The sequence below is a fragment of the Mesocricetus auratus genome, unplaced genomic scaffold, assembly GCF_017639785.1.
Source record: "Mesocricetus auratus isolate SY011 unplaced genomic scaffold, BCM_Maur_2.0 Super-Scaffold_100676, whole genome shotgun sequence".
In the NCBI taxonomy this organism is placed as follows: domain Eukaryota; kingdom Metazoa; phylum Chordata; class Mammalia; order Rodentia; family Cricetidae; genus Mesocricetus; species Mesocricetus auratus.
The window spans coordinates 21730026-21754292 of NW_024429266.1; the positions used below are offsets into that span (position 1 = coordinate 21730026).

Consider the following 24267-nt stretch of genomic DNA (forward strand, 5'->3'; position numbering starts at 1 on the left):
GGAGCTCTGGTGGCAGAAGAGCCACGGGACTTTGATAAGCTGTGATGATGAGACCTCGATCCTCTTCCTTTTCTGAACTCTTCAATCAAAGCAGGTATGCGGCTTTCTGTCTCTGTTGTTCTGTGACAGACAGAATAAGGACAGGTTCACTGTGGCACAACGAATGAAGAAAAAAGCATGCTGACAGTTCAACAAGGCAAGCCAGTAGAAGCAACAACAAATAGCTCCCTCCACTCAACCCACAATCACCACCAAATACTGACAGGATTGTCCCCTGGGACTTCCTTCTCCATGTGGGATGTAGGTCAAGCCAGTTTTTGAATCTCAAAGGATAACCACAAGTGACGCTTGGTTACCCAATACGTGGTGTCTTAAATAAAGGACTCTTCTGTTGTAACCCTGAAATTTCTGACTGCTCCTCTTTGGGTAGATTCAGATCTAGTATTTTGCTTACCACAAAATCTATAGCATGTTTCATTGCATCACATTTATGCGATAAGATCTGTACAAACACTGAAGAGAATCCTTCCTTAGTTCAGTTAATGTTAGTAGCTGTTGCTTATTGAAGATGTAACTTTCCACCAGACATTGTGATGGGCATTACAAGCATCACTCATTTAAGCTTTAAAGCAGTCTTGGTCATGCTGGAGAGATGGCTCAGTGGTTAAGAGCACTGTCTTGTCTTCCAGACAGGGTTCTATTCCCCGCACCCACATAGCAAGTCACAACTGTTTCTAATTTCAGTTGCAGGGCACATACATACACATACATGGAGGGAAACATATACTAAAAGTAAACGTCAAAAAATGTTAATGTCATGACATCATTATCCACACATCACAGATGAAGAAACAGAGGGATTAACTTACCAGGATCTCACAACTAGTACATGTAGTAAAGCTGGAAGTTGACATTAAGTCTGATGATTATAAAGCCACAACCTTCTACATTGCCATTCACTCTTTGAGGCTGCCCATAAAGGATGACAACAGGTGACAAAGCAGAAAGAAACCAAGTCACACAATGTACAGCAGGGTGTTGAAGCATGTTCAGGAAAGAGGAGCATCACTAAGAGGCAAGGGTCCAATAGTGCTGAGGAGGTTGCCATGAGTGATTCATTCCCTTAGAAGACACGTTTTATCAATGCTGACTGTATGGAGAGCAGCTGCTGCGCTGTGTCTGGACTTTTGGCTTTTGTGGTCTCCATCTGTATGAGTTACATAGTTGCATGACATAACATGCAACCCTATTCCCAGGATGCACCCACTGCCTGCTCTTCTGATCACAACTTTTCCTCACCCAATTAACTCCTAGCGAGGGTATTGGACCATGAGATGATGAGAGATTACTAATCAAGCAATACATAGGTCCAGCACTGAAGGATGTATCTTCAGTAAGTACAACACACTATAGTAATAAATGGACCATTTTATAACATACACTGCTTGCAAGACTTTCCTGAAATCCATGCTCCCTTAGATGAAGAATCACGTAAGACTAATTTTAAAAAGTGCTGTCTCCAGTTGTTTACAGGCATAACCCACAACACTGTAAAGAGGGAACCAGGTGTCCAGGAAGAACTCAGAGCCTTGGACACCATCTCTGACTTCCATTTCCTAGGTGTCCAGCCTGACTTCAAGTCTCTGTGGCTATCCCCACTGTCTGGTGGGATCCTTGGACTGTTTTCTCACAGACAGTGGGATAGAAGAAATGACCCTGGAATGTGAACCTTTAACCACACACTCTAGTGCTGCACCAAACTCGAGCCTCTATCACTGGGCTGTGGGAAACTGCGGAGAAACTAGACAATACTCTCTCTGGAGATGATACTTAAACAGGACCTCTTTCCTGGTTCCATGTGGTCACCCTCTGTTCCCACAGTAGAAAAGACAACTTCCAAAAGTTGTTGGTCAGCCTAAAAAAGAATAAAGTTAGACCCAAGTTGGTCCCAGGAGAGGTTTAGGAGTGGGAGGTTCACTGCCAGGGTCTTAGCCTCATTTGACTACTAGTCCCAGGATATAAATGGTGTGTTTACCACATTGCCTCTGGTTTCAAGTTGCTGGAATTCCCCTCTGATACGCAGCATTTTTCACATCTGACCAGCACGTTGCCCCATTGAGTCTGGCAGCCTCTTAGAAGACAAAATCCAATAGCCCCCATACCACCAGTCAGGCCCTTTCCATCAAACCACCAGCTGGGAGGAGCTGGGAATTCATCTTAATCTGAACAGCCTGGACTGGAAGAGGGCTGAAGCATTGAGACCTTTGCTGTAAATGTCTGTGGTTCACCATCCTGGAGAGCTCTTCTAGAGACACAGTGCACCTGGCGGCACATGTGGGGCTAATTTCTCTCCCCGGGAGCTATGGCCTGGTCCGGACCAGCAGAACAGGAGCCAGCCAGAAGGAGAACTGAGCTCACAGAAATCAGGTAGTTTGTCCTTCTCATCACCTCTGAAGTGGATGTTTGGTAAATACCTGTCATTCCTGTAAGACAGTGATGTTCAAACGGTGAGAGGATTCAGCCGTTGGGATAGGTCCAGGAGTACTGTGTGGGCAGTGTCTCTGGACATAGGGTTTGGGGCATGTTAAACTAATATTTTGAATTGCGTTGTGTCTTTACAAAGACGAAACATACATTGTCTTTTCAGAAGAATATGCACTAAACTGGCATTTGTCACGTGTGCTTTCATGTCACCACATGCCAATAGGCACAGAGCACTACAAGTGCAGAATGCATGGGGCCCGCACTGGCACAGGGCTGCCAGAGAAAGAGCCCGGCCTTCCCTCAACATATGGGCCATCTTTAGCTTTCCCTTCCTCTTCTCATGGCCTCACACTGCCTTTCCCCTCCGCCTTCAGTCTTCCAAGTTAGAAGCTGAACAGCAGCTATAGCCCCTAGGTTGCTGCAGCCTCTGAGAACTTGCTAGAAAGGAAGCATCTACTGAGTCAGAACCTATGGTGGTCTGAATGAGATGGCCCCTCTAAGTTCATATATTTGAATACTCGGTCCACAGATGGTGCAACTGTTTGGGAAGGATTAAGAGGTGTGGCTTTGTTGGAGGAAGGGTGTCACAGGGGGCAGGCTTTGAGGTTTCAAAAGCTCACACCATTCCCAGGTAGTTCTTTCTGCTTCATGATTGTGTCTCGAGATGTGAGCTCTTAGATACTGCTCCAGTGCCTGCCTGTCTGCCTGCTGTAACACTCCCTTCCATGATGGCCATAGACTCTAACTCTCTGAAACTGTAAACGCCAAATTAAGCACTACCTTTGCCTTTGTCATGGTATCTTATCTCAGCAATAGGAAAGTAACCAAGACAGACTCTGAGGCTGACTAGACCCGGTAATCTGTTAAAACAGGCCCCTAGAAGGATCCACATAGGAATCTGAGAGCCCCCAATGAAGACACCTGTCTAAGGTCTGGCACTAAGGACATCCAGGCTCTGCCACCAGTAAACCTTCTGCAGCTTCTATCTTTTCATTTTGAAAGTCCATAGGGCTCCCAGTGAGCATTCAGTGTCCCATCCTTTGTTGAATCACAAGGCTGCCCACTGCCCCAGGTGGTGCCTTCCCAGCTGAAGTAACAGGAGTCAGGACTAGGTCCTTGACCAGGTGTACAAGCTCAGCCAAGTCAGCCAGTACGCGGGGCTTGGGGGCTGAATCCAGGAAGAGACACACTGACCTTGCTCTCCTCCAGGTCTGTGGCTCCTGGGCATTGGGCTTCTGAGGTGTCTTGCTTGAAACCACAGCCTTTGCTGAGGAAGGAGGCTATCCCTTGGGCTGCTGATCAACCCCCGCTGAGATACAGGCTGGGAGAGCTCAGGTGTACCTGGAGGGGGTCCTGGGCCCTCCTCTCTTCACAGTTCTCCAAGCTCGGTGAGTATATCTAGGCTCTCACTCCCTTCAGCACAGTTCTCTGCGTATTGGTGGTTTCCAGTCTTTGTGATGGGTTGGAATCATTGAGAGTCTACTGGAGACTGGCTCCCACCCCCAGACCCTGGGACTTAATTGCCCTAAGGTATGAACATAGGAATGTTACATTTCCCCAGATGACTCTAATGTGTACGAGAGTTTGGGACAATGAGTTATGACTTTTGAGACCTACATCTGATGTTTATGGAACAGTGCAAAGCAAGACACTGAGGTCGTAGAGCAGGCCTCCAGGAACACGCGGAGAAAGCTGTGTTTAAATAGTCGGAGTCAAGACTGAGCAAATACCTAGTAAAGAAAGGGAAGGAGAGAGCGAGTGGGGCGGCCAGCTGCTGGATTCTCTCGTGGAGATGACGTCAGGCATTCTTCTGTGATGTCCGAATGGGAAACATGAACATAACCAAGGCCGCAAATGGAACTTTCTGTGAAATGGCATGTTCTTGGAAGGAGAGGAAACAGGACCAGGAGAAGGAGAAAAGACAGAGGGCAGAGTGGGGGCAGGGAGGCCAGGAGAGAGGGGGAAGGGAGGGAGGGAGAGAGGGAAGGAAGGAAGGAAGGAAAGAAGGAAGGAAGGAAGGAAGGAAGGTGGGAAGATGAGATTCTGCTCCCAGGCCTCTGGCCTCAGAGGAGCTGACTAGAAATGATGTACACAAGGGGAAGAGAGAGAAGAGGTTTGGTTGGTGTAAGGGAGGTCAAAGAGGACAGCAGCTGACCCAGGAGAAGCCTGAGGAAGCCTGAGGACAGATAAACTGAGAGGAAGAAGAGCCATTCCACTTCTTTTGTTGAATCACATGGCCTCCTGCTGCCCCAGAAGCATCTGGGACTTGGGATCTGAATCCGGGAAGAGACACACTGACCACTTGCTCTCCTGCATGGACATCGGGCTTCTGAGGCGTTCTGCTCAAAATTGCATGCAGACAGAAGGTGACCAAACCCTCCCAGCCTTGGGCTCCTGGGGGTTGGAAGGCTTCCTGGGAGGAAGCTCAGCATGCAGCCTCTGGTCAGACTGGTTCTCAGGGAAAAAGCAGCAGCCAGCAAATCCTTCAGTCCCGACCCTCCTCTGCTGCCCCTGAGAGAGGACTCTTGGAGTTGGGAGGCCAAACCCTCCCTCTTTGTACTCTCCTGGGGGGAGAGAGGGCCTGTACTTGTAGCCTAAGAACAGTGGGGACAGACAGGTAGGCTGCCTTCAGCCTAGGCTCCCATTCATGTTTATTGGTGTGCAGAAAAACAGCTCAAACCCAAGCTTGGCACCACTCTGCTTCTTATATCAGATCCTAGTGACTTCTCTTGGGAGAACCATCCAAAAACCAAGTCATGGGGGGAAAAAGAAAAGAAAAAACTTAAAACCATGGAAAGTTACATGAGCTCTTAAGTTTTTGGAGGAAAGATTTTACAATGACTGTGTGCAACATAAAGAGACTTTCTCATCTCGGGATGTGCTCATAACCCACCTGCTGTGACAAGCCTCTACAAATAGGAAGATCAACTGTGTCTCAAGGGAGTTGGAAGAAGGTTCTGATTTCCAGCGTGCCTTGGCGTAGGCAGGGAGGAACCACCTTCCCTAGTGAGACTAGCTAGGAAGATGGAGACACTACACATACACCCCCATCCTGTTCTGCTCCCCACCATTTGAAGTTGTTTTCCTGAGAGGCTCAGGAGAGACACTCGGGGATGCACATGGCCTTCTTGGGAGCCCATCACCAAATGTTTCAAGGTATCAAAAGTATCTGCCAGCCAGTGTCACATCAGTCCTCTTGGGCATGGTAGGCCCTCAGTGCCGCTGCTCCGGCTGCACCCTCCTGCTGGTCTGGCCCAAGTCTGAATGCTCTTGAGAGTCACTCTGTAAGCTGTTGAACCTCGAATCCAGGAGCTGCCTTGGGGACCCCTGTGTTTCCAGTCAGAAGTTTCCTATGGGAGAGAGGTTCAGTTCCTGACAGGCCGCCCAGCTTTCCGTGCAGCCTCCTCTCCAGCTTGACCCTGGCCTGGGTGTCACCACAGAGGGATATGAGCTTCCTCAGAGTTCAAAAGGCAGCAAGGCCCGGGAACCATAAGCAGCCACTTGCTCTGAGATTTTAAGAGAAAAGAAAGGAAGGGGGACCCCCCCCAAGTCAAGAGGGTGTCTCCTGCAGAGCCACAGAGGGTGGGATGGTCTGTCCTGCAGGAATGCTGTGACCAAAAGGGCATCCCTGTGAAGGCCCCTTCTGTTCTGAAAATGCATCATGGAAGAAAACAGCCCCTCCACAACAGAAGTGGCCATTGTGAGGTGAAGGAGTCAGCGTGGGACTAGGGTGTATGGAGGCAGTGAAGAATTCCTCAGCCAGTGGCGGGGGCTAGAAGGGTGGAGTAACCCAGAGGCCACTGGAGCCTGGTGGGTATCAAGAGCTATTGAGGGGGTGAAGTGACTCAGAGGGTAATGGTGTGCCCACCAGCCTAAGGATCTGATTCAGTCCCTGGGATCCTTATGGCGGAAGGAGAGAAGCGACTCCCACACGTTGTCCTCTGTCCTCCGTACGTGTACATTATAACACACACATAGCATAGCAGGTGTGCCCACAAATAAATAAGTTTATTTATCTTCTAATGTTAGTGTTCTATTGTCTGACCAGAACCAGAACTTTCTGGTGGCAACCTGGACATCCATCCACCACTGTCCTTGCTGAGCTCTGACAGGGACAGAAAATGTTTTCCAGAGACAACCAGGCTAAGGAGGAAAGAATGAAGGAATGAGAGGCCTGGAAGTGGCCTGATATAGCACATGTTAAGGCACAAGTGAAGGGATTTGAGGTGGGGGTCTCGGGGAGGCAGGGGGCCTCCTGTGTGTGGATGAGGCCTTGAGAAAAGGGGAGAATCCAGCCCATGTTGAATGAGAAAGACAGTTGAGCGAAGGCAAGCAAGATCCCTCAGGGCTGGGTAGCCTCAATGGCAAAGGCCTGTAGTGCTCAGGGAAGAGTCAAACTGGCTAACAGATAAGAGGCCTTGTAACTCAGCGTGCCACCTCAGTGCTAAAACTGGCCTCGAACAATCATAAAGGGTCCAGGTGGCTCCTTGAAATTAGATCTGTTTCAAGAGTCATGCTGGGGGTGGGGGCAGGAGGGACTGCATAGGACTCAGCTTGCAAAAGTCCTTTGAAAGGCACAGAGCACTGCTGTGGTAGCAATTCTTGGTTGTCAACTTGACACTGCATCTGGAATTAACTAAACACCAAATGACTGGGCACACTTGTGCGGGATGCTTTATTAATCGAATCGTGTGACATGGGACCCGCTTCTAATGCGGATCTTTTGAGGTGGGAGGACCCATCTTTAAACTGGGCCACACCTTCTGCTGGCAGCCTGTATGAGGGCTTGCTCTCATTCTTAACGACAGCAGTTCACTGGCATTAGAGCCAACTTCTTCAGGATTCCAGTGTGGACTGAAGATCAGCTGAGACACCCAGCCTCACCGACTGAACAACTACCGGGTTCTTCCATTGGCACACAGCCATTGTTGGACTAGCTGGACTACAGCCTGGAAGCCAGCTAATAAATCCCCATCCTATAAGTTGTGTTCCTCTAGGGAACCCCAACAAATGCAGCTGCTTTTCAGCAGTGGTGTGAACGCACCTCCTCTCATCGGAATATTGAGCTCTATGGCCCTGGAGTACAGGAACCCCTTTCCATCTGCACCCAAGAAGACTTTGGGCTCTTTCAGTGACTCCTCCAACACTGACCACTCAATAGAATTAATATTTATGGAGCCCTTCCTTCTATGATCTTAGAGAAATGTACAAAGGATGTGTCTTAGCCATGACTCGATAGACAAGGGTGGGTGTGGTCAGTCCATGTACTCAGCAACAGAGGTGTCTGAGCTAGAAACAGGGGCACAGCATGGGCGCTCACGCTGAGAGAGCTGGAAGACTTGTTCTGCCGTGTGGGACCAATACAAGAGGCATGGGCAGGGAGAAGTGAAAAGGATGCCTCTCAGAGCCCTCAGGGATGCAAAAGATCAACACAGATCCTGCATTTCCTGTCCTGGTCTGTGAGAGCATAGCCATTCCTCACCGGAAACCAGCGGGCTGCCTGTTGTATCCCTCTGACAGCTACCCTCTTGTCTGAGTGCGGCAGAGTGGGTGGGGGACTGCGCTCTGCAGCCTGGACCCTTGTGAAGAGCACACCGCCCCCAGGTCTCTCCCAGCCACAGGCTCGCAGGCCAAATGCCAACTTATCGGAGGTCGGAGGGTGGAGCCAGGGTTCTTTAGCAGGCAACAAGCAGATCAAGTGTCTTTCTCTCCAACCCCAGCATTGCTTTAGTCAGGAGCTGGTTGCTACGGGACTCTGGGAAGTTCACCAGAGTTCTCTGTCCCGTTCTTGGCTCTTGCGGCTGTTGGATGCTCTCTGACTCCCCCAGGCACTGCCAGATTTTCCTTGGTGCTCCCAGGCCAGACCATCTCCTCCAGAAAGAGAGCTCAGCTGAGGTCACTTGGAGAAGTAACCTCGGAATGGGTCCCTGCCCGACAGTGCCTCAGCCAACTAGCCTTTGTTCTTGTATTCTGGCCCACTCACCCTCTTGTTGACCTGGACATTTACAATTGGTCACACTGTGGTTCCCAAACAGGGGTACTATGCAGCAAAAGTTTAATGTGACTTGTTTATATCCAGTGACTCTGGGAAAGCATTAAAAATTGAGCACCCTGGGGACACTGTTCCGTGACATCTTTGTAACTGTTTGTTTCCAGACTTCCAATGGGAAAACCCTCAGGAGAGATGAGCTTCATCCTACAGGGTCACACATTTATGTTCTGACTTACTCCAGAAACATATGCAAATGTACATGAACACACACACACACTCAAACACACATACACTCACACTCACACACACACACACACTCCAGCGTGGCAACTTAGAAAGGAAAGGGAACATTGAAAACATAAAGTATACCTGGTAGAGAGGCTAGCCAGTGTGAACACCATAAAAATCCCACGTTTCCGATGAGCCTTAAGATTTCCAGCAGCTAATATGAAAAGCGAACTTTGTATGAGATGAACTTTGGAAAATTGAGGTGGATTTTGAATGTATTAGTGGAGGTTGCTGTTAAATATAATGCTTATAGTGGACATCTGGTTTTGTTTTGTTTATTTTTTTCTGCTCAGCAGTCCTTCCTAGAGGAATGGCTCTTCCTCACTTGGTATGATGAAGGTGGGGCTGTTGGTCAGAACCCACCCTGGGTATGAGGCAGGGCTGGCATCCAGACTCACAATCAGACACTTGTACAAATCTGAATCTTTGTTGGAGTCATGGGGAGCCATGGGTGTCTAAGTCAGAGGCCCCTGTGAAGGCACCATCTTCAGGAGACAAGTCACAGAGTGCTGCTGTCCATGGCTGGCCCATTCTGTCCTTCCCATGATCTGATTTTCCACATTTGCCTCTGAGACCCTGAACTTCTCTGTTTTTCCAATAAATTCCTTTTGGCTTAAGAGAGCAAGAAACTATTTTTGTGGCTTGTAACCAAGGACTTCTAAAGACTCTAATAAAAACTTGTGTAGAATATGAGAATGCCCTCGAAAAGCAAATGTTTCATTCTGTGTTGGCTTCTTAGAAAGTCCCAGTCCCAGACCTTTATTGGTGCCCATTTGTGTGTAGAATATGAGAATGCCCTCAAAAAGCAAATGTTTCGTTCTGTGTTGGCGTCTTAGAAAATCACAATCCCAGACCTTTCTTGGTGATTTCACAAGAGTTGGGGAGCAGTTGATGAAGCATATGGGGAAGAGGATCTGGTGGTGGGTTGCTCATGGGAAGCCAGAGAAAACTCTGTGGCCAGGAGAGTTAAGTTCATCTTCAAATTACCCAGGACATAGTCTTCAGAAAATACGATTGACTAATACCACTCTTCTAATGCTAATACTGTGCTCAGTGAAACCCCGAGTGACCTCATTTCCTGCAAGCTGTTTTACTAGTTAAATTACAAGACATGGTACTGTTTCTCTGGATTTCCTAAAGAGAGAGCTGGTCACCCTCAGGCCTTGGCAGTGCAATAGGTCCTAGGGTAGAGACTGTAGACTCCTATAGGGATCCCCTCTCTGTGTGTCCTGAGTCTGCCCTACTTGAGCCTCAGTTTCCCTGAGTTTCATCATGACCACACTGTCACCTGCCTGGCCTGTGAGTACTAATGAGAAGCCTGTGGACAGGAAGGCTCCGAAGAAAAGAGGAGTTGGGAATGGCTGCCTGAACACTCCCACGACTTTAGTCAGGGTCTATTTTGTGCCATCTCTAATTTGCCTTTATATATTGTGTGTGTGTCTAGATCAAGCTCCCCATTCACGCAACAGATCCCTAATGTACTAGCGTTATAAGTTAGACTTGGGGCTGAGAAGGGCCCCAGGTAAAGAATGAGCCACTTCTTTGTCTGGATGAGAGACCCATCCCTGCAGGGACCACCTGTTTAGACATGACAGAAGGCAAGTACAGACATTTCTGGGCTCATATTTAGGGCTACCTTTGCTGTGCCTGGGGGGGTGGACATGACTTCACTTGGATAAGACCTTGCAGACAGTCCAAGTGTTGAGGAAGACAGGACTCAGGGGCTGGGGAAGTGTCCTGACTACAGGAAACAGGAAGTATCATAGGATATGAAAATGAGTTCCAACCAAGCATGCCTTTCATTCCAGAGGAGGGATCCCCAAGTTTGGGCCAATCCACTGTCAGGACTCAGCAGGCAATGGTCCGGAAACTGTTAAACTCTTTACTGACATTAAGATTATAAAAGCATTCAGAGTTGGGACGTTTTAAGAGAATGTTTGAAGGATTCCTTTGGAAATAGCTGTGTTGGATCCTGCTGTTTTTCTGGGTGGGATATGCCTCCTCTTTATGCCAGGCTATGGGAGGATGGCTTTTAACACACATCTGGGGACATTTAATCCATGTTCTTGTAGTTTGGAGGGGGCACAGTGGACCAGCAACTGACACCCATTTGGACAACATAAGATGGGAAGATGGACCCACAGTCTACTTCTCAGTGATAATTACTTAGCTGGGATGAGCCTGCGCTCCCAGACTTTGTCAGGATAAATAATGTGTGAGAATTTTCTGTGGGCCGGATGTGGCCACATATGAGGTCATCTTGGGTCCTGTCCAAGCAGACAATTCAGAAGGGCAGAGGAGACAGTATTAGATTTCTCCTGGTTCAGGAGAAGAGGAATAGAGGTTAGTCACATGAAGAGAAAATGGCAGAACATCCCTCCCAAGGACCACAGAAATACTCAGACAAGCTTCTGAAGCATCTCAGAGACCTAGACCTCCAGAGCCTGACAGACAAGCGATGCTCTCCCATCCTTACACTTGGCCTTCTCCTCCTCTCTCCTCCTTCCTCATTCCATCTCCCCCACCTCCTCCCCTACTCTCTCACATGACCATGACCTCACCAATCCCAGGACTCTGCCCACAGCAGGCCCAAGTGGAGTAGTAGCTGGGACAGCAAACTAAAATCAAGTTCAGTGTTCTGTTTTGCAATTTTTTTTCTTTTTAAACGTTTTTCAAATTTTATTTTTTTATTTTATGTATGAGTGTTTTGCCTACGTGTGTCTCTGTGTACCACATGCAAGCCTGTTGCTTGCAGTCTAGAAAAGGACATCTAGAAAAGGTCCTCTGGAACTGGAGTTACAGATAGTTGTAAGCCACCATGTGGGGGTTAGGAATTAAACCTGGATCCTTGGGAGAGCACTCAGTGTTCTTAACTGCTGAACCATCTCTCCAGCCACTTGATGTTTTGATTATAAAAATTGATTGGTCAGTGAGGCATGGTAGTCTACAGCAAGAAGTCTCAGTACTTGGGAGGCTAAGGTCAGCCTGGAGTACACAGTGAGACACCCCCATATATATATACATATGCATGCATACATGTACATATATACACACACACACACATAGAACATAGTGTGTGTGCCAGATTAATTACTCATATGAATCTACATGTTGCTTTAGTTGTTTGAGTGACCATTGAACTTGTTGTGACCTGAGATTTTTTCAAAGAGGTCACTGAACTTATCCAAGCTCTTCTACAGGAGCAATAAATATAAAGCCATCAAATAAATTATGGGATATTGATCAGAATAAAGAATAAATAGTGACCTGATGACCATCCACACAATCAAATCCAGGTCCATCTGTCAGTAGCAGGTCAAGGAAGGCCCACAAGAGATAGGTGGGTCTGGGAGGGTGTGTCTGCAGGAGAGCATGGCAGGTGAGCAAGGGGAGTGTGGAAACAGTAGGAGTGGGCGTGGCTGAGCACCGACTTCACAGTACCGCTGCGAAGTGCTCTGCCCAAAGTAGCTAACTGAATCTTTAGACTTAACATCATCTTCATTTAAAAAAAACTTTTAGATTTATTTATTGTATTTTATGCATATAAGTATTTTGCCCCTATGTATGCCTATGCACCACAGTGTCATGGATGGTTGTGAGCCACCATGTGGGTGTTGGGAATTGATCATGGGTGCTCTACTCTTAACAGCTGGGCCATCTATGTAGCCTAGAACTATCTGACTGATGGGAGAGTGGACAAAAAGAGGCATTCCTCCCACAGAAAACTGCAGTCTGTTTAGCATGGCCATTGCATGACAGAAGGCAGAGAGGGAGCTATCTACATGAAAAAGACTTGACCAAAATGAGCACAAGGAGCTTGCAGCCTGATTCTTAATTTTCTCAGAGGACGGGATTGAGTAAGGTGTTAATGTTGCAGGGAAACTGGGTAAATGCTATGCAGGAAATCTCTACTGATTTTGTAACTTTTCTGGAAATCTAAAATTAACCTCAAATAAAAAACTTATAAGAGGGAAAGACTTAAGCTATGAAACCCTAAGTTTAATGTATGGACACAAATTGTCCAAACACTCCAACTGTACAAGATGGCTCAGACCACTGGGAAATTAAATGTGGGTCAGTGGTAATGATCTCAAAGAACTGCCTTAAATTTATTAAATGGAAATCATGTAGAAAACCATCTCTTGTCAGAGATGCTTATGGAATGCTGGCATAAAATGGCAAGCTGACTTTAGAGTGTATCAGCAGAAAGGGAAATTCAAAGCAATTATAACAAAGTGCTGATGGTTATGACAACTTGGACATACAAACATGGGGAATTATACTTTCTACTTTGTGGTGGCTGGTGTGTGTGTGTGTGTATGTCTGTCTTTGTATGTGTGTATGTGTATATGTATGTGTGTGTGTGTACATCTGTGTTTGTGTGTCTGTCTGTGTTTGTGTATATGTGTCTATGTATGTCCGTGTCTGTGTGTGTGTGTTGTTTCTGTGTCTGTGTATTTCTGTGCATGTGTGTGTCTGTGTGTGTATATATCTGTGTCTGTGTGTGTATGTCCGTGTCTGTGTGTGTGTATGTCTGTGTCCGTGTGTGTGTTTGTGTGTGTGTGTCCATCTGTGTCCCTGTGTGTGTGTGTCTGTTATGTGTATGCGTGTGTGTGTGTGTGTGTGTGTGTGTGTGTGTGTGTGTGTCTGTGGGGGGGGCTGAGATTGATGTCAAGTGTCCTCATCACTCTCCACCTTGCTTTCTGAGACGACGTCTGTCACTGAACCTAGAGCCAGTCACTTCAGCTAGATTGGCTGGCCATTGGTCCCTGGGGTGTCTGTTTCCACTCCCCAGCACTAGAACCCCAGGCATGCACGCCATGTTTCCCTTTTAATGTGAGTGTGGGAACACAGATCCAGGACCGTCTGCTGTGCAAGTACTTCACCCACCAAGCCATCTCCTCAGTACCCTGGTTTCTACTTTTTGTAATTATTTTCGTAATAAAAGCTAAAACTACTAAGTGCTTATTTATTTTTCTTATGCTTTAGCTGTTTTATTATGTCTACAAACAACCCTCTAAGACATTCATTACTGACATTTTAAGAGGAGAAAACTAGGACTCAGAGAATCCTGTGTAAGATCACACAACCAGCACACACTGGAGCTAGGATTTGTCTGACAGAGCCAACTGTCCTCCAGAGTGCTATTGTGGAGACTTAAGGAGATAGGAGAAAAATAGGGCCTTTTGATTGTGTCCCAGGGGACCAGGAGACCATCAAGGAAATTCAAAGGAGGAGCTGGTTTGGGAAGTCAAGATAAGGAATTTATCTTTAGATGCCAATAATGGCCAGTGTTTGTTGCTGTTGTTTTTGAGGTAAGGTCTCTTATCCAAAGACTGGTTTTTGAAGGTGTTTGGAGTTGAGGATGATCCTGAATCCTTGATCCTTCTGCCTTCCCCTCCCTAGGGCTAGGACTGCAAGTGTGCACTGCCATGTTCACGTTATGTTGGGGACGGAACCCAGGGTTTCATGTGTTCTAGGCAAGCATGCTACCCATTGAGCCCCATCCTCAGCCTGATGGCTAATGTTTGTCGCACATGTGCTCTACTTTCCTTGAACATTTCACAGTCTACCCTCCTTGCAGACAAAGTCAGACCTGTGTTTTAGAGACAACCAGACTCAGAGTGGCTAAGGGACTTACACAAACTCACATAAGAGCCAAGCAGGGAACCAGGACTTAGACACAGCCCCAGAAGAAAGTTCCCTGCACCCACCATCCCTCCTCACAAGTTAGGAGCAGATGGGAAGGAGGCATATGTAGTCTCCTGATGGCGCTCCCCATGCATTGGCCAAGCAGTGGCAGCAGAATGCCACCAGCCTCACCAAGTGACCTCAGAATCTCGGGATCACCCAGGCCCAAAGGTAGTCTACGCCTCTGCTCCCTGCTGCTCTGCCTGCTGCCGGCCCCTCCAGCTACATGCTGCGCCATGCTCATTCGTGTCCTCAGCTCCTTCCCGAGTGCCCACTGGACTCGGGCTTGCATGACGTGTGACAGCAGCGTTCCCCTTTCCCTCTTCCTCTGTCTCTTCTCTGCTTCACTCATTGGTGTCCGTCCCAGAAGCGTTTCTGATACTTTCTCCACTTGAAACCCCTCCCCACCTGAGTAACCTGTGCACATCCCTGGGTACACAGGTGTGTACAACAACTATACAAATAAACAGTTGTCTTAAAAACAACTTTTGGTGTCCTTATTTGTAATTTACCATTTAAACTGGTGAGTATTAATTGTCCACTTGACAAAATCTAGGATCATCTGAGAAATAGGACTTTGAGCCCAACAGGGATAATGCCAAAGGATGGGAAAATTTGTCCATTGTGGGTGGTGCCATTCCTTAGGTAGGGGATCCTGGGCTGTTTCAGAGTAGAGGAACTCAGCCGTGTACTAGCCTGCATGCATTAGTTCCTTCTCTGCTCCTTGACTATGAACACAATGTGACCAGCTGACTCCTGCTGCAATTGACTGTAACTAGAACTATGAACTATAATAAACCCTTTCTCCCCCTAGTTGCTTTTTTCAAATGAAACATTTATGAATGTTTGATATTTTGGAATGTAGAGCATCTTTTCAAAGTTGATTCACATTTTTATTTTATAATCATTATTTGCTGAGAATGCTATTTTAGTAGAAATACATAGTCCAAAATGGCAGAAGAATATTCTAGGGTCATTTTAGAAATAGTTGGAAATTCTAACCTAATCCCAAGCCAAAATTCATTTAGTTGTTTTTTTTTATGCAACTCAAGTCAGTAACTCAAGCAGCAATTTTGAAATAAAAAATTCTAATATAATCTAATCATTTAAAAAAAACATGCTAATTTGATACTTATATACTGGGGAATAATGGTAAGAAAATATCAAGTTTTTTTTTCTGTAATCCTCCAGCAGAAAACTGCGTGTATGTAAAAAGAAAGCAGCCCATAACATACAGGTCTCAAATCAGAGCCGAGACACTTCAGGGTACTGCATGGTCCACCAGCACATACGATGCAAAGCTATCGTGTGCATGTTACATGTTTTATAGCAGGGCTGCAGTAAAGTCACGAGGGCAACAGGGTGAGTACTGGCCAGGAACACCTTAGAGTCATAGTGTGTTTGATTCTGAACTAATTGTTGGCAACTGCGTGTTCAGAACCGTCTGTTGCCAGATGGTTTGCAACCCTCACATTCAGTTATGTGGCCCCATAAACTAAGAGGCTGGATTCTGGGATACAAGCGCCTGGGTGGCTTTGTCGTACTCAGGATTCTCAGCAGGGGATCCAGGACTGCTTTCTCTTTCTTTTTTAATAATTAAAATGATTTCTTTTTATTTTATGTTTTTGCCTGTATGTATATCTGTGTGTGGTGTCAGACCCCTGGAACTAGAGTTACAGAAAGTTGTGAGCTGCCGCATGGGTACTGGGAATTAGTTGAACCCGGGTCCTCTGGGAGAGCAGCCAGTGCTCTTAACCACTGAGCCATCTCTCCAGCCCTCCTACCTCACCCGGTGCCAGGACAGGAATGCTTTCTAAATGAGTGAGGGAATGCAGAGAAGAACGGCAGGGTGAGTGGAGGAGGGGCTGGGGAACCACACCGGAAGACCTGAGCCGCAATGACAGGTGGCCGCATGCAGGGGGCTGAGGCCCACAAAGACATGGGGCAGTTGTGGCTCCCTAGAGAGAGTGGGATGGGCCTTTTGGGGTGACATGATGTCATTCTGTCCCCCACCTTCTCACCTCTGCCTCCTCCCATGTCATTCTCGATGTTTCTCCATGAGTTTTGGCTTCTGCCTGTGTGTTGGGAAGAGAATTACATGGTGGACTGCAGTTCTCATGTGGGCTCCGTCTAGACTAGGGGGAGCTGCAATTCTCTTTGCCCCTAGGGAACCTCGTTTCTATAAGAAAAATCCTATCTGGGGGCACATTAGAGATGAAACAGTAGACAAGATTATGGGGAGTATATGCCTAAGACTGGAATTGCTGGATCTTGAGGTAGGCTGATCCCCATTTTCCTGAGAAACCACCACACTGATTTCCAAAGTGGCTGTACGAGTTGGCACTCCCACCAGCACTGGAAGAGTGTTCCCCTTTCTCCACATCCTCTCCAGCATAAACTGTCATTGGTGTTTTTTATTTTGGCCATTCTGACAGGTGTAAAATGGTATCTCAGAGTTGTTTTGTTACATTTCCCTGATTGCTAAGGACTTTGGGAGCCCATTCCCTATGGAGGGATACTCTCTCAGCCTAGATACATGGGGGTGGGGGGGGGTTAGGCCCTGCCCCAAATGATGTGACAGACTTGGTGATCCCACATGGGAGGCCTCACCCTCCCTAGGGAGTGGATGGGGGTGGGATGGGGGGGTTGGTGAGGGGCATGGAAGGACAGGAGGGAGAGGGAACCGAGATTGGTGTGTAAAATGAGATTGTTTTTAATTTAAATTAAAAAGATTATGGGGAGGAGACAGGCTGTTGTGTGGATTGACTGACTGACTAGGGCAAGACTTCTTAAGGCTGGCTGCAGACAGTCATACCCAGCTTTGTATTTTCAACAGTAACTGACACAGGCCAGAAGCTGAGTTAATGGCACTGGGGGGGCGGTTGTGATCAGAGTAGCTGGGAGGATGAGATAGGAGGATTGTGAATATGAGGCTATCATATGTTAGAAATGGGGTGGTAGAGGGGGAAGAAAAGGGCAGGGGAGGGGAGAGGAAAGACCATACCACCACACTAAGAACAGGAGAGGGGGTGTCTTGTATCTCAACTAGGCCAGTTTGGCAACAGAATACTCTGGGTTTTTTTTTCCAGACAGAGTCTTGGTAAGCTGCCTGAACTGGTCTGGAATCCACTGTGCTGTAGCCCATGTGGCCTTGAACTTGCAGTCTTCCTGGGATTTCAGGTGTGTATCAGCAGGCCAGGCTGTAAGAATGTTTCCGTGGAACACCAGATGCAGCCTCCTTCAGAAGCAAGGAGTTAACTCCTAGTTTAATACATCCCTACTAAACAAAAATGACCTGGGAAAGGATTTTAAAATGTCTCCTTTATTTTAAAAAAAGCATTTTTTTCTGAGTTTTAGGAACTTCTCTAATACATAAAAATTTGCTGCCACTTAACGCTTCTTTCTTGAACCCTTCACTCCTGCTCCTGGCAGTCTGACTGCAAGACCCAGAGGAGGAATCCCTCCAACCTTGTGCTCAGGAGCTGGAGGTTAGGGCGCGAACGAAGGAAGGAAGGGAGGCTCCTGGTCAAAAGGAGAAGTTCATTTGCACAAAAATATAAATTGTGGAGGATGAGACCAGCACATACATGTATGGATTGATCTACAATCCATATAAAAAAAATAGACCCAAACTGTCATTTACCATTTGTAATATTATACAAAATAATATATATTTTAAAACAACACACACCCACCTACACCACTCTCACACATAGACACGCACACAGACACACACAAGGTGCTAGCGGCCCCTCTGCATTTCTCCTCGAGGGGTCAAGCGTGTCAGTAGGCAAAGATGACATGGTAGGTGACCTGGTGGCCATTGTCCCAGGCGTAGAGGAGGCGGTCCTTCGGGTTGTAGTCTATCTGGGTGGTGTAGGAATACTCATTCTCGAACAGAAGCCTGGGGACAATCTGCGTGTTGGTGTGGGTGTCGAAGGCATAGGAGATGTTGGCGTTCCGCTGGTTATAGCTGTCCACAGCATATAGCACCCCGCAGATGACAAAGCAGTTGCCATAGAAATTCCTCCGGAGCCCGGTGCGCCACGTGGTCTCCTTCTGTGTGCTCAGGTCCACAGCATTGAGCTTGCTCAGGACAATGACCTCCTGGCTGAAGCCCTCGTCGTCCAGAGCTGGGTAGATGAGCCATAGGCCATTCTCATCCACAGCAAAGTCCACATCCGAGTGGCCCTGCCACCGCAAGGGGGTGGCCTCCTCATAGGCCACGTCATGGAGCATGGCCCAGGCAGCTACGTAGCGCTGCTTCAGGTCATACTTGATGATGTTTCTGGTGAAGGCCCGGTTGTAGTAGAAGGCGCCATTGTACACCACGTGACCGGTGCCAATCCAGCTGTACGGAAGCTTGTAGGAATTGCTCCAGCGACCTGTGTCGGCAAGAAGGTGGGAAACATCAGGGCAAGCAGTGCCTGGGATGGAGCTAGTTTTGGACTAGGGTCTGCACACCTGGGTTTGTGTCTTGGCGCTACCACTTTCTAGTGCTGAACCGCGATTCACTTACTATTTTCATCCAGCATCCTCGGCTGTCACACCGTGACAGCAATCCCACTTGCCTTGTTGAGTGTTCCAAGGGTTCCACACCCATCTATCTAACTGATATTAGTAAACTGCTGAGGGTCAAGGTGAAGAGAGGATATTTTCTAGCCTGGGTCAAGGTCATCCATATCCCGGGAGCTGAGAAGAGCTCAGACAGAGCCAAGAGGGCAGAGAGAGGGAGAACTAGTCAAAGATGTGACCACCCTTCCAGGAATGCCCCTTTGCAGTCCACAGAGGATGTCCTGCTTCTCATGTACCCTCACTATGTGATAATCAGAAGAGGGGCGATGAGGCTGGAAGGGTACCCCCACATCAGAGCTGAGCCACAAACCTTGTTTGAAGTTCTCCAGATTTCGGAACTCTACCAGTGTGTTACCGTAGTAATAGTTGGTTACATAAATCCGGTCATCCTTGGCTAAGGGGTCCTTCATCCAGGCCCCTTCATTCCGTCCATATGTGTTCTGGGTGGTGGGCCCCGTGATTGTGGAGAGGGTGTCCTTGCACCTTCCTAATGGAGAAGAGATGCACAGAAGGATTGAAGCAATCTAACGATACCCTAGCCCTTAAGTTCTGTTGGCCCCTTTGGGTGAACTCCTGGCAGCCTTTAGCAGTCTTGTGTAACCAGGCATCCCATTACTGTCTACTCCCACCATATCATCTACATTCTACTCCGGCAAAGCTACCCACAGTCACCATGATGGGCTCCTGTGATGCCACCCTGCCTCATCTCTTTGATTGTATGCTTTAACAGGCAAAGACACAAAGTCATTTTCGAGTGACACGCCATCTCCTACAAAGCCATCTGCCCTGTTCTGTTGAGTCCTGCTGCCACAGTACACAAACATACCTTGATTACAGGACATGCCTGTGTGAGTGTGTGTGTTTTAGTTAGTGGGGTTTGAATTTGTGGCTTCGTGCGTGATGGGCAAGCATCTATCGCTGGGCTAGTCACCAGGCCAGTAGGTGCCTTCTCCACCATGCCCATATGTCTCTCCATCCTCTTTCCACCCCAGCAAGAGCATAGGCACCAAGGGAACAAGGGCTGTGGCTTTTCCTGTGTTCTCAGAACTCAGAACACAAAGTATCTGGCACACCACAGGCGTCAGCAGATGGTCCGATACTCGGGCGTGGGGACTGGGAACAGAGAGAAGCGTGAGCAGAAAGAACTCAGACAGGCACAGCCAGGAACACAGAGCTGCATCTCACCACCCTGGGGCAGCTCCGACTGCATGGTGGGCATTCATGTCCCTAGGGGCCTGTTATCAATCCACGATCTATGTCCCCACCAAGGAAAGGCTGTCTGGAATTCTGCTGGGGAACTGGAGAGACAGGGCACCCACCAGCTTTAGTTGTGGGACCCTCCTTTAAAGTTCCAAGTTCCAGTCTTCCTCAGTGGAGCAGAAATCTAGCAGTACGTCTCCAAGTGGCTCTTTGCAATGGCCCGGTACCCAGTAAAGGCCTTCCCAGGCCACTAGAACTATTTAGGACTCTAAATTGAAAAAATGAAATGCTTGATGTGTGACATTACTGGTCATGGGCTTGAATGATACTGAAGTCACATGTAACTACCAGGGCATGCACTCTTCTGCGCCTGTGTTAGTGGGCTCCGGTGAAAGAGGAACCACAGATTCTTGAGGGTCCCCTAACCATGGGCATCAGCAGACACTGTCCTACCTGTCATCGAGACCAGTGGTCCTAGTGAACATCAGTGATGAGAATGATTGGTGCTTGACACTTAGGACAAAGGTACGATAGGCCTACAGTTTGAATTCAGTGCTCTCTACATTCCAGGTGAGCCCCTGTGCAAAGTATTCTAGGCTGTTGCATGAAATGTGTGCTCTGGTGATCTGAGGCAGGAGAAACGCAAGGCCTACAGCTGGCGGGGCAGGAAAGGGCAGTCGTGCCTTGGCCCTAGCTTTGGGGCAGACATCGGTTAGGACTGGGTCGAGCAGTGTTTTCCAGGCAGGCCTCACAGTTAAGTGCAGATGGCTGGCTGTGGGCTGTTCTGAGTGGGGTTTATCGGGTTCGACTCTGACAGAGTGGGGAGAGATGCTGTCTCCATTTGACAAACAACAGAAACCACCCACCAGCCTCATTCGCTCTGGTCTGAGCTCATTTGTTCAAGACAATAAAACAGAAGTCTCCAGCCGAGCCTGGCAGCAGTCGGATGGAAAATAGCTCATTTCCTGGCGCTAAGCAGGACCGTGACTGCCAGTGGAGAAGCCACACTCCCCCTCACTGAGGTGAGCCCTCTCGTGCCATCCCCAGGCAGCCTGCTTCCTCGTACCTCTTTTCTTGGCAAAGTCCCACAAGGATACCAGTTCTCTGCCAGCCACACCCTGGAGCCCCACAAATGGCACGGGAGGGAAGATGTTACTGTCATGGCTACCCCAGCCATGCTCATTTCTCACTCCACGTTAACTTGCCAATGACTCTAGAAGCCAAGACGGATTGTTTATTTTCTAGGGATAACCGAACACTTACAGGGTCCCATCTCAGCCCTGAGGTGCTCAGTGGCAGGGTCTTAATGTAGAACTACCAATATGCCTGTGCTTGGAGCCAATGGTCTGGCCTCCATTTCGGCCCTGCCACTAACTCCGGTTGCCCGTAGTGACATAAGACCTTAACTTCTTCACAGTGCACGGCAAAGCATCTGGAGATCCCACCCTGACAAGAGAAGACAGGCCGAGTGATTTCCCTGTGACTGTGTTAACTGTCACCTTGGCAGAGTGTGGGATCATTTGGGAGACAAGCCTCTAGGCATGCCGAAGGGGGACTGTCGTGATTGTGTTGAAGGGGGATGGCCTGCCCCCAGCGGGTAGTGCAGCACCAGGCAGATACTACTCTCTGCTTCCTGATGGTGGACGTGTCACGGCCCGCTGCTCTGGGCTCTTGCTGCCTTGATTTCTCCTCCGTACAAGATACCTTGAACTGTAAGCTGAAATAAACCCCTTTCCATTAAGTTGTTTTTGTTAATTTATCACAGCAACAGAAAAAATAAACCAAGACAAGCCCTCACAGACATCCAGGCTCTAACCTTTCGGACTTATAGAAGTGACCTTCTATGGCAAAGAAGACTGTGTGACTGAGCCAAGAATCTCGAAATTGTAAGGGATTATCTAAGTGGTTCTAAGTGTCGTCACAACTGTCCACTTGCCGGTGAGACAGGGACGTGGGCTACAGCAGAGGCAGAGGCAACATGAGGATGGAGGCAAAGGCTGGACAAATGTGGCCACAGGCCATGGAATGCTGGCAACGACTGGACTCTGGAAAAACAAGGCCTGGGTTCTCCCCTGGAGTCTCTGGAAGGAACAAGACTTCTGACACCAGGGGTTTAGTCCTATAAAACTAGTTTGAGACTTCTAGAGCTGCTAGAGAATAAGTGTCTATTGTTTTTAGCCAGTAGACTTACTGCAGTTTGGAGGAGTGGGAAGGGATACAGATGAGGTCAGTTTCTGGAGCAAGGGAGGTGTTCCTGCTTCTACAGGCAGAGGGAAGTCCTAGTCTGCAGTGGTGCAGTGTTGATTCCTGGGTCCCCGGAACAAGTTTCCCTATGTCGCTGAGGTGTATGGATGAGTCCATACAGGAAGGCAGGACTGACGTGTGGCTTTGGAACATTTGAAGACGGGATCCAAAGGAGTTAGGAGACCACAAGGCCTGAACATACCACCATGTTCAGAGTTTGGGACAGTTCTTGTGATGGTTAATATGGCCAGTTTGAGGGGTTCTATATAATCATGGGAAGGGACAAGACTTGGGCAAGCCTGTGAGGGATTATGGGACCATCGTCTTCACTGTGAGCAGCATCATTCCATGGGCTAGGGTCCTAGGTCAAGTACAAAGGAGGAAGTAAGCTAAACACCAGTATCTACCACCCTCTGCTGAAGATACAATGTGACCCGCTGCCCCAAGATCTGGCCATCCTTACTCCCCACATCTCATGATGGACAGCACCCTCAAATGTGAGCCAAAACAAGCCCTTCTTTTTTAATTTTGCTTCTTGTCAGATATCTGATGGCAGCAATGAAGCAAGTCACTGATACAGTCTCAAAGCCCCACTCATGGGCACAGCCATCAGCCTTAGCAAGAAGGCAAGACTTAGCAGGCGGTCCATGAACCCTCGGGGAGGGGAGCTCTGTCTATGCTGCCGTTGGTCTCCCCGGAGCAGGGCTATCATGGATGACGGTGGCAGACACTAACCGTCACTGATCACTTTCTGTTCTAAACCTCCTGCTCATCTCATCGACAGTCCTTCGAGGCAGACAGCCCTTATAGCACTCATATCAGGGTCTGAAGGGAAGGACCCTTCCCCCTTCAGTCTATGTACTTGCTTGCATGCCATATTTTAGATGGTCATAGCAGCAACCCTATGTCCCCTGCCCCACTGTCAACTCCATAACGGGTCCTTCCGTGGGGTGCCCCTTCACCGCACAGGGTGCTCCCTTTACCTACACGCCTCTGTCCCTCACTACCTTCTGCCTTGCATGCTTCCTTGCCTCCCAGGGATGTTGTCATCCTGCGATTCTAGCCGAGCCTCTCTTTGGGTCAGACACTGGGGGCATCTGCAGCGCTCGCACCCCTCTCAGGAGGTGCTACAGGCCGCTGCCTCACAGTTCCCACTCCGCCCCCAGACGGAACTTGCCAGACTTCACTCCATTTGCTACCAGTGCAGGCTGGTTCTCCAACAAGACGCATCCAGTGGCCTTCTTGACATGTGTCCCTGGGTGTCCTTCCGTCTCCTCACAACTGGCTATTGACAAGGGCACTCACTTGCTCCATTCACATCCACTCCACCTGCACTTCCTGACCCGGCTTGATACCCACCAACCAGGCCGGAAGCTTGGGCAACCCTGACGTCTCCTCCCATGCTTCTTCCCGTGGTCTGAGTTGCGTCCGTCCGTCTGTTCTCTCTGCTCTCCCCGAAGCCCTCCCCCCACCACACACTGAGTGTAGCTCTCACTGCCCCTGGGCTGGCTCGTGCAAGTGACACCAGTAAGTTCTCTTGCTGATCGCCTCTGCCTCCCTCCTTCCAGCCTGCCTACTCAGGACCGCAAGAGCTGACATACACCACTTAAGCCCTAGTAACTTGCCATCTCTAACTATCATATGAAGCCCAAGTCCCCATCCTAGCATCTCGGCCCTCTAACTTTGTCATTCTTAGTACTACTTCTTTCTTTTTTTGGAGTCAGGGTTTCTCTGTGTTGCCCTAGCTGTCCTAGAACTCACTCTGTAGACCAGGCTGGCCTTGAACTCGCATG

General features: G+C 48.4%; 1 protein-coding gene across 2 annotated transcripts in view; it reads right to left on the reverse strand.

Annotated features, from left to right (window-relative positions):
- Positions 1–17761: 17761 nt before the first annotated feature.
- The window catches only part of Olfml2b (olfactomedin like 2B), a 37005-nt gene continuing 30499 nt past the window's right edge, over positions 17762–24267 (reverse strand). For both annotated transcript variants that reach the window (XM_013114256.3, XM_005071432.4), the window contains exons 7-8: positions 19341–19517; positions 17762–18840 (exon numbers count right to left, since the gene is read on the reverse strand). In XM_013114256.3, the coding sequence (XP_012969710.1) occupies positions 18239–18840; positions 19341–19517 (779 nt within the window). In that variant the 3' untranslated portion in view covers positions 17762–18238. The remainder of the gene's footprint in view (positions 18841–19340; positions 19518–24267) is intronic.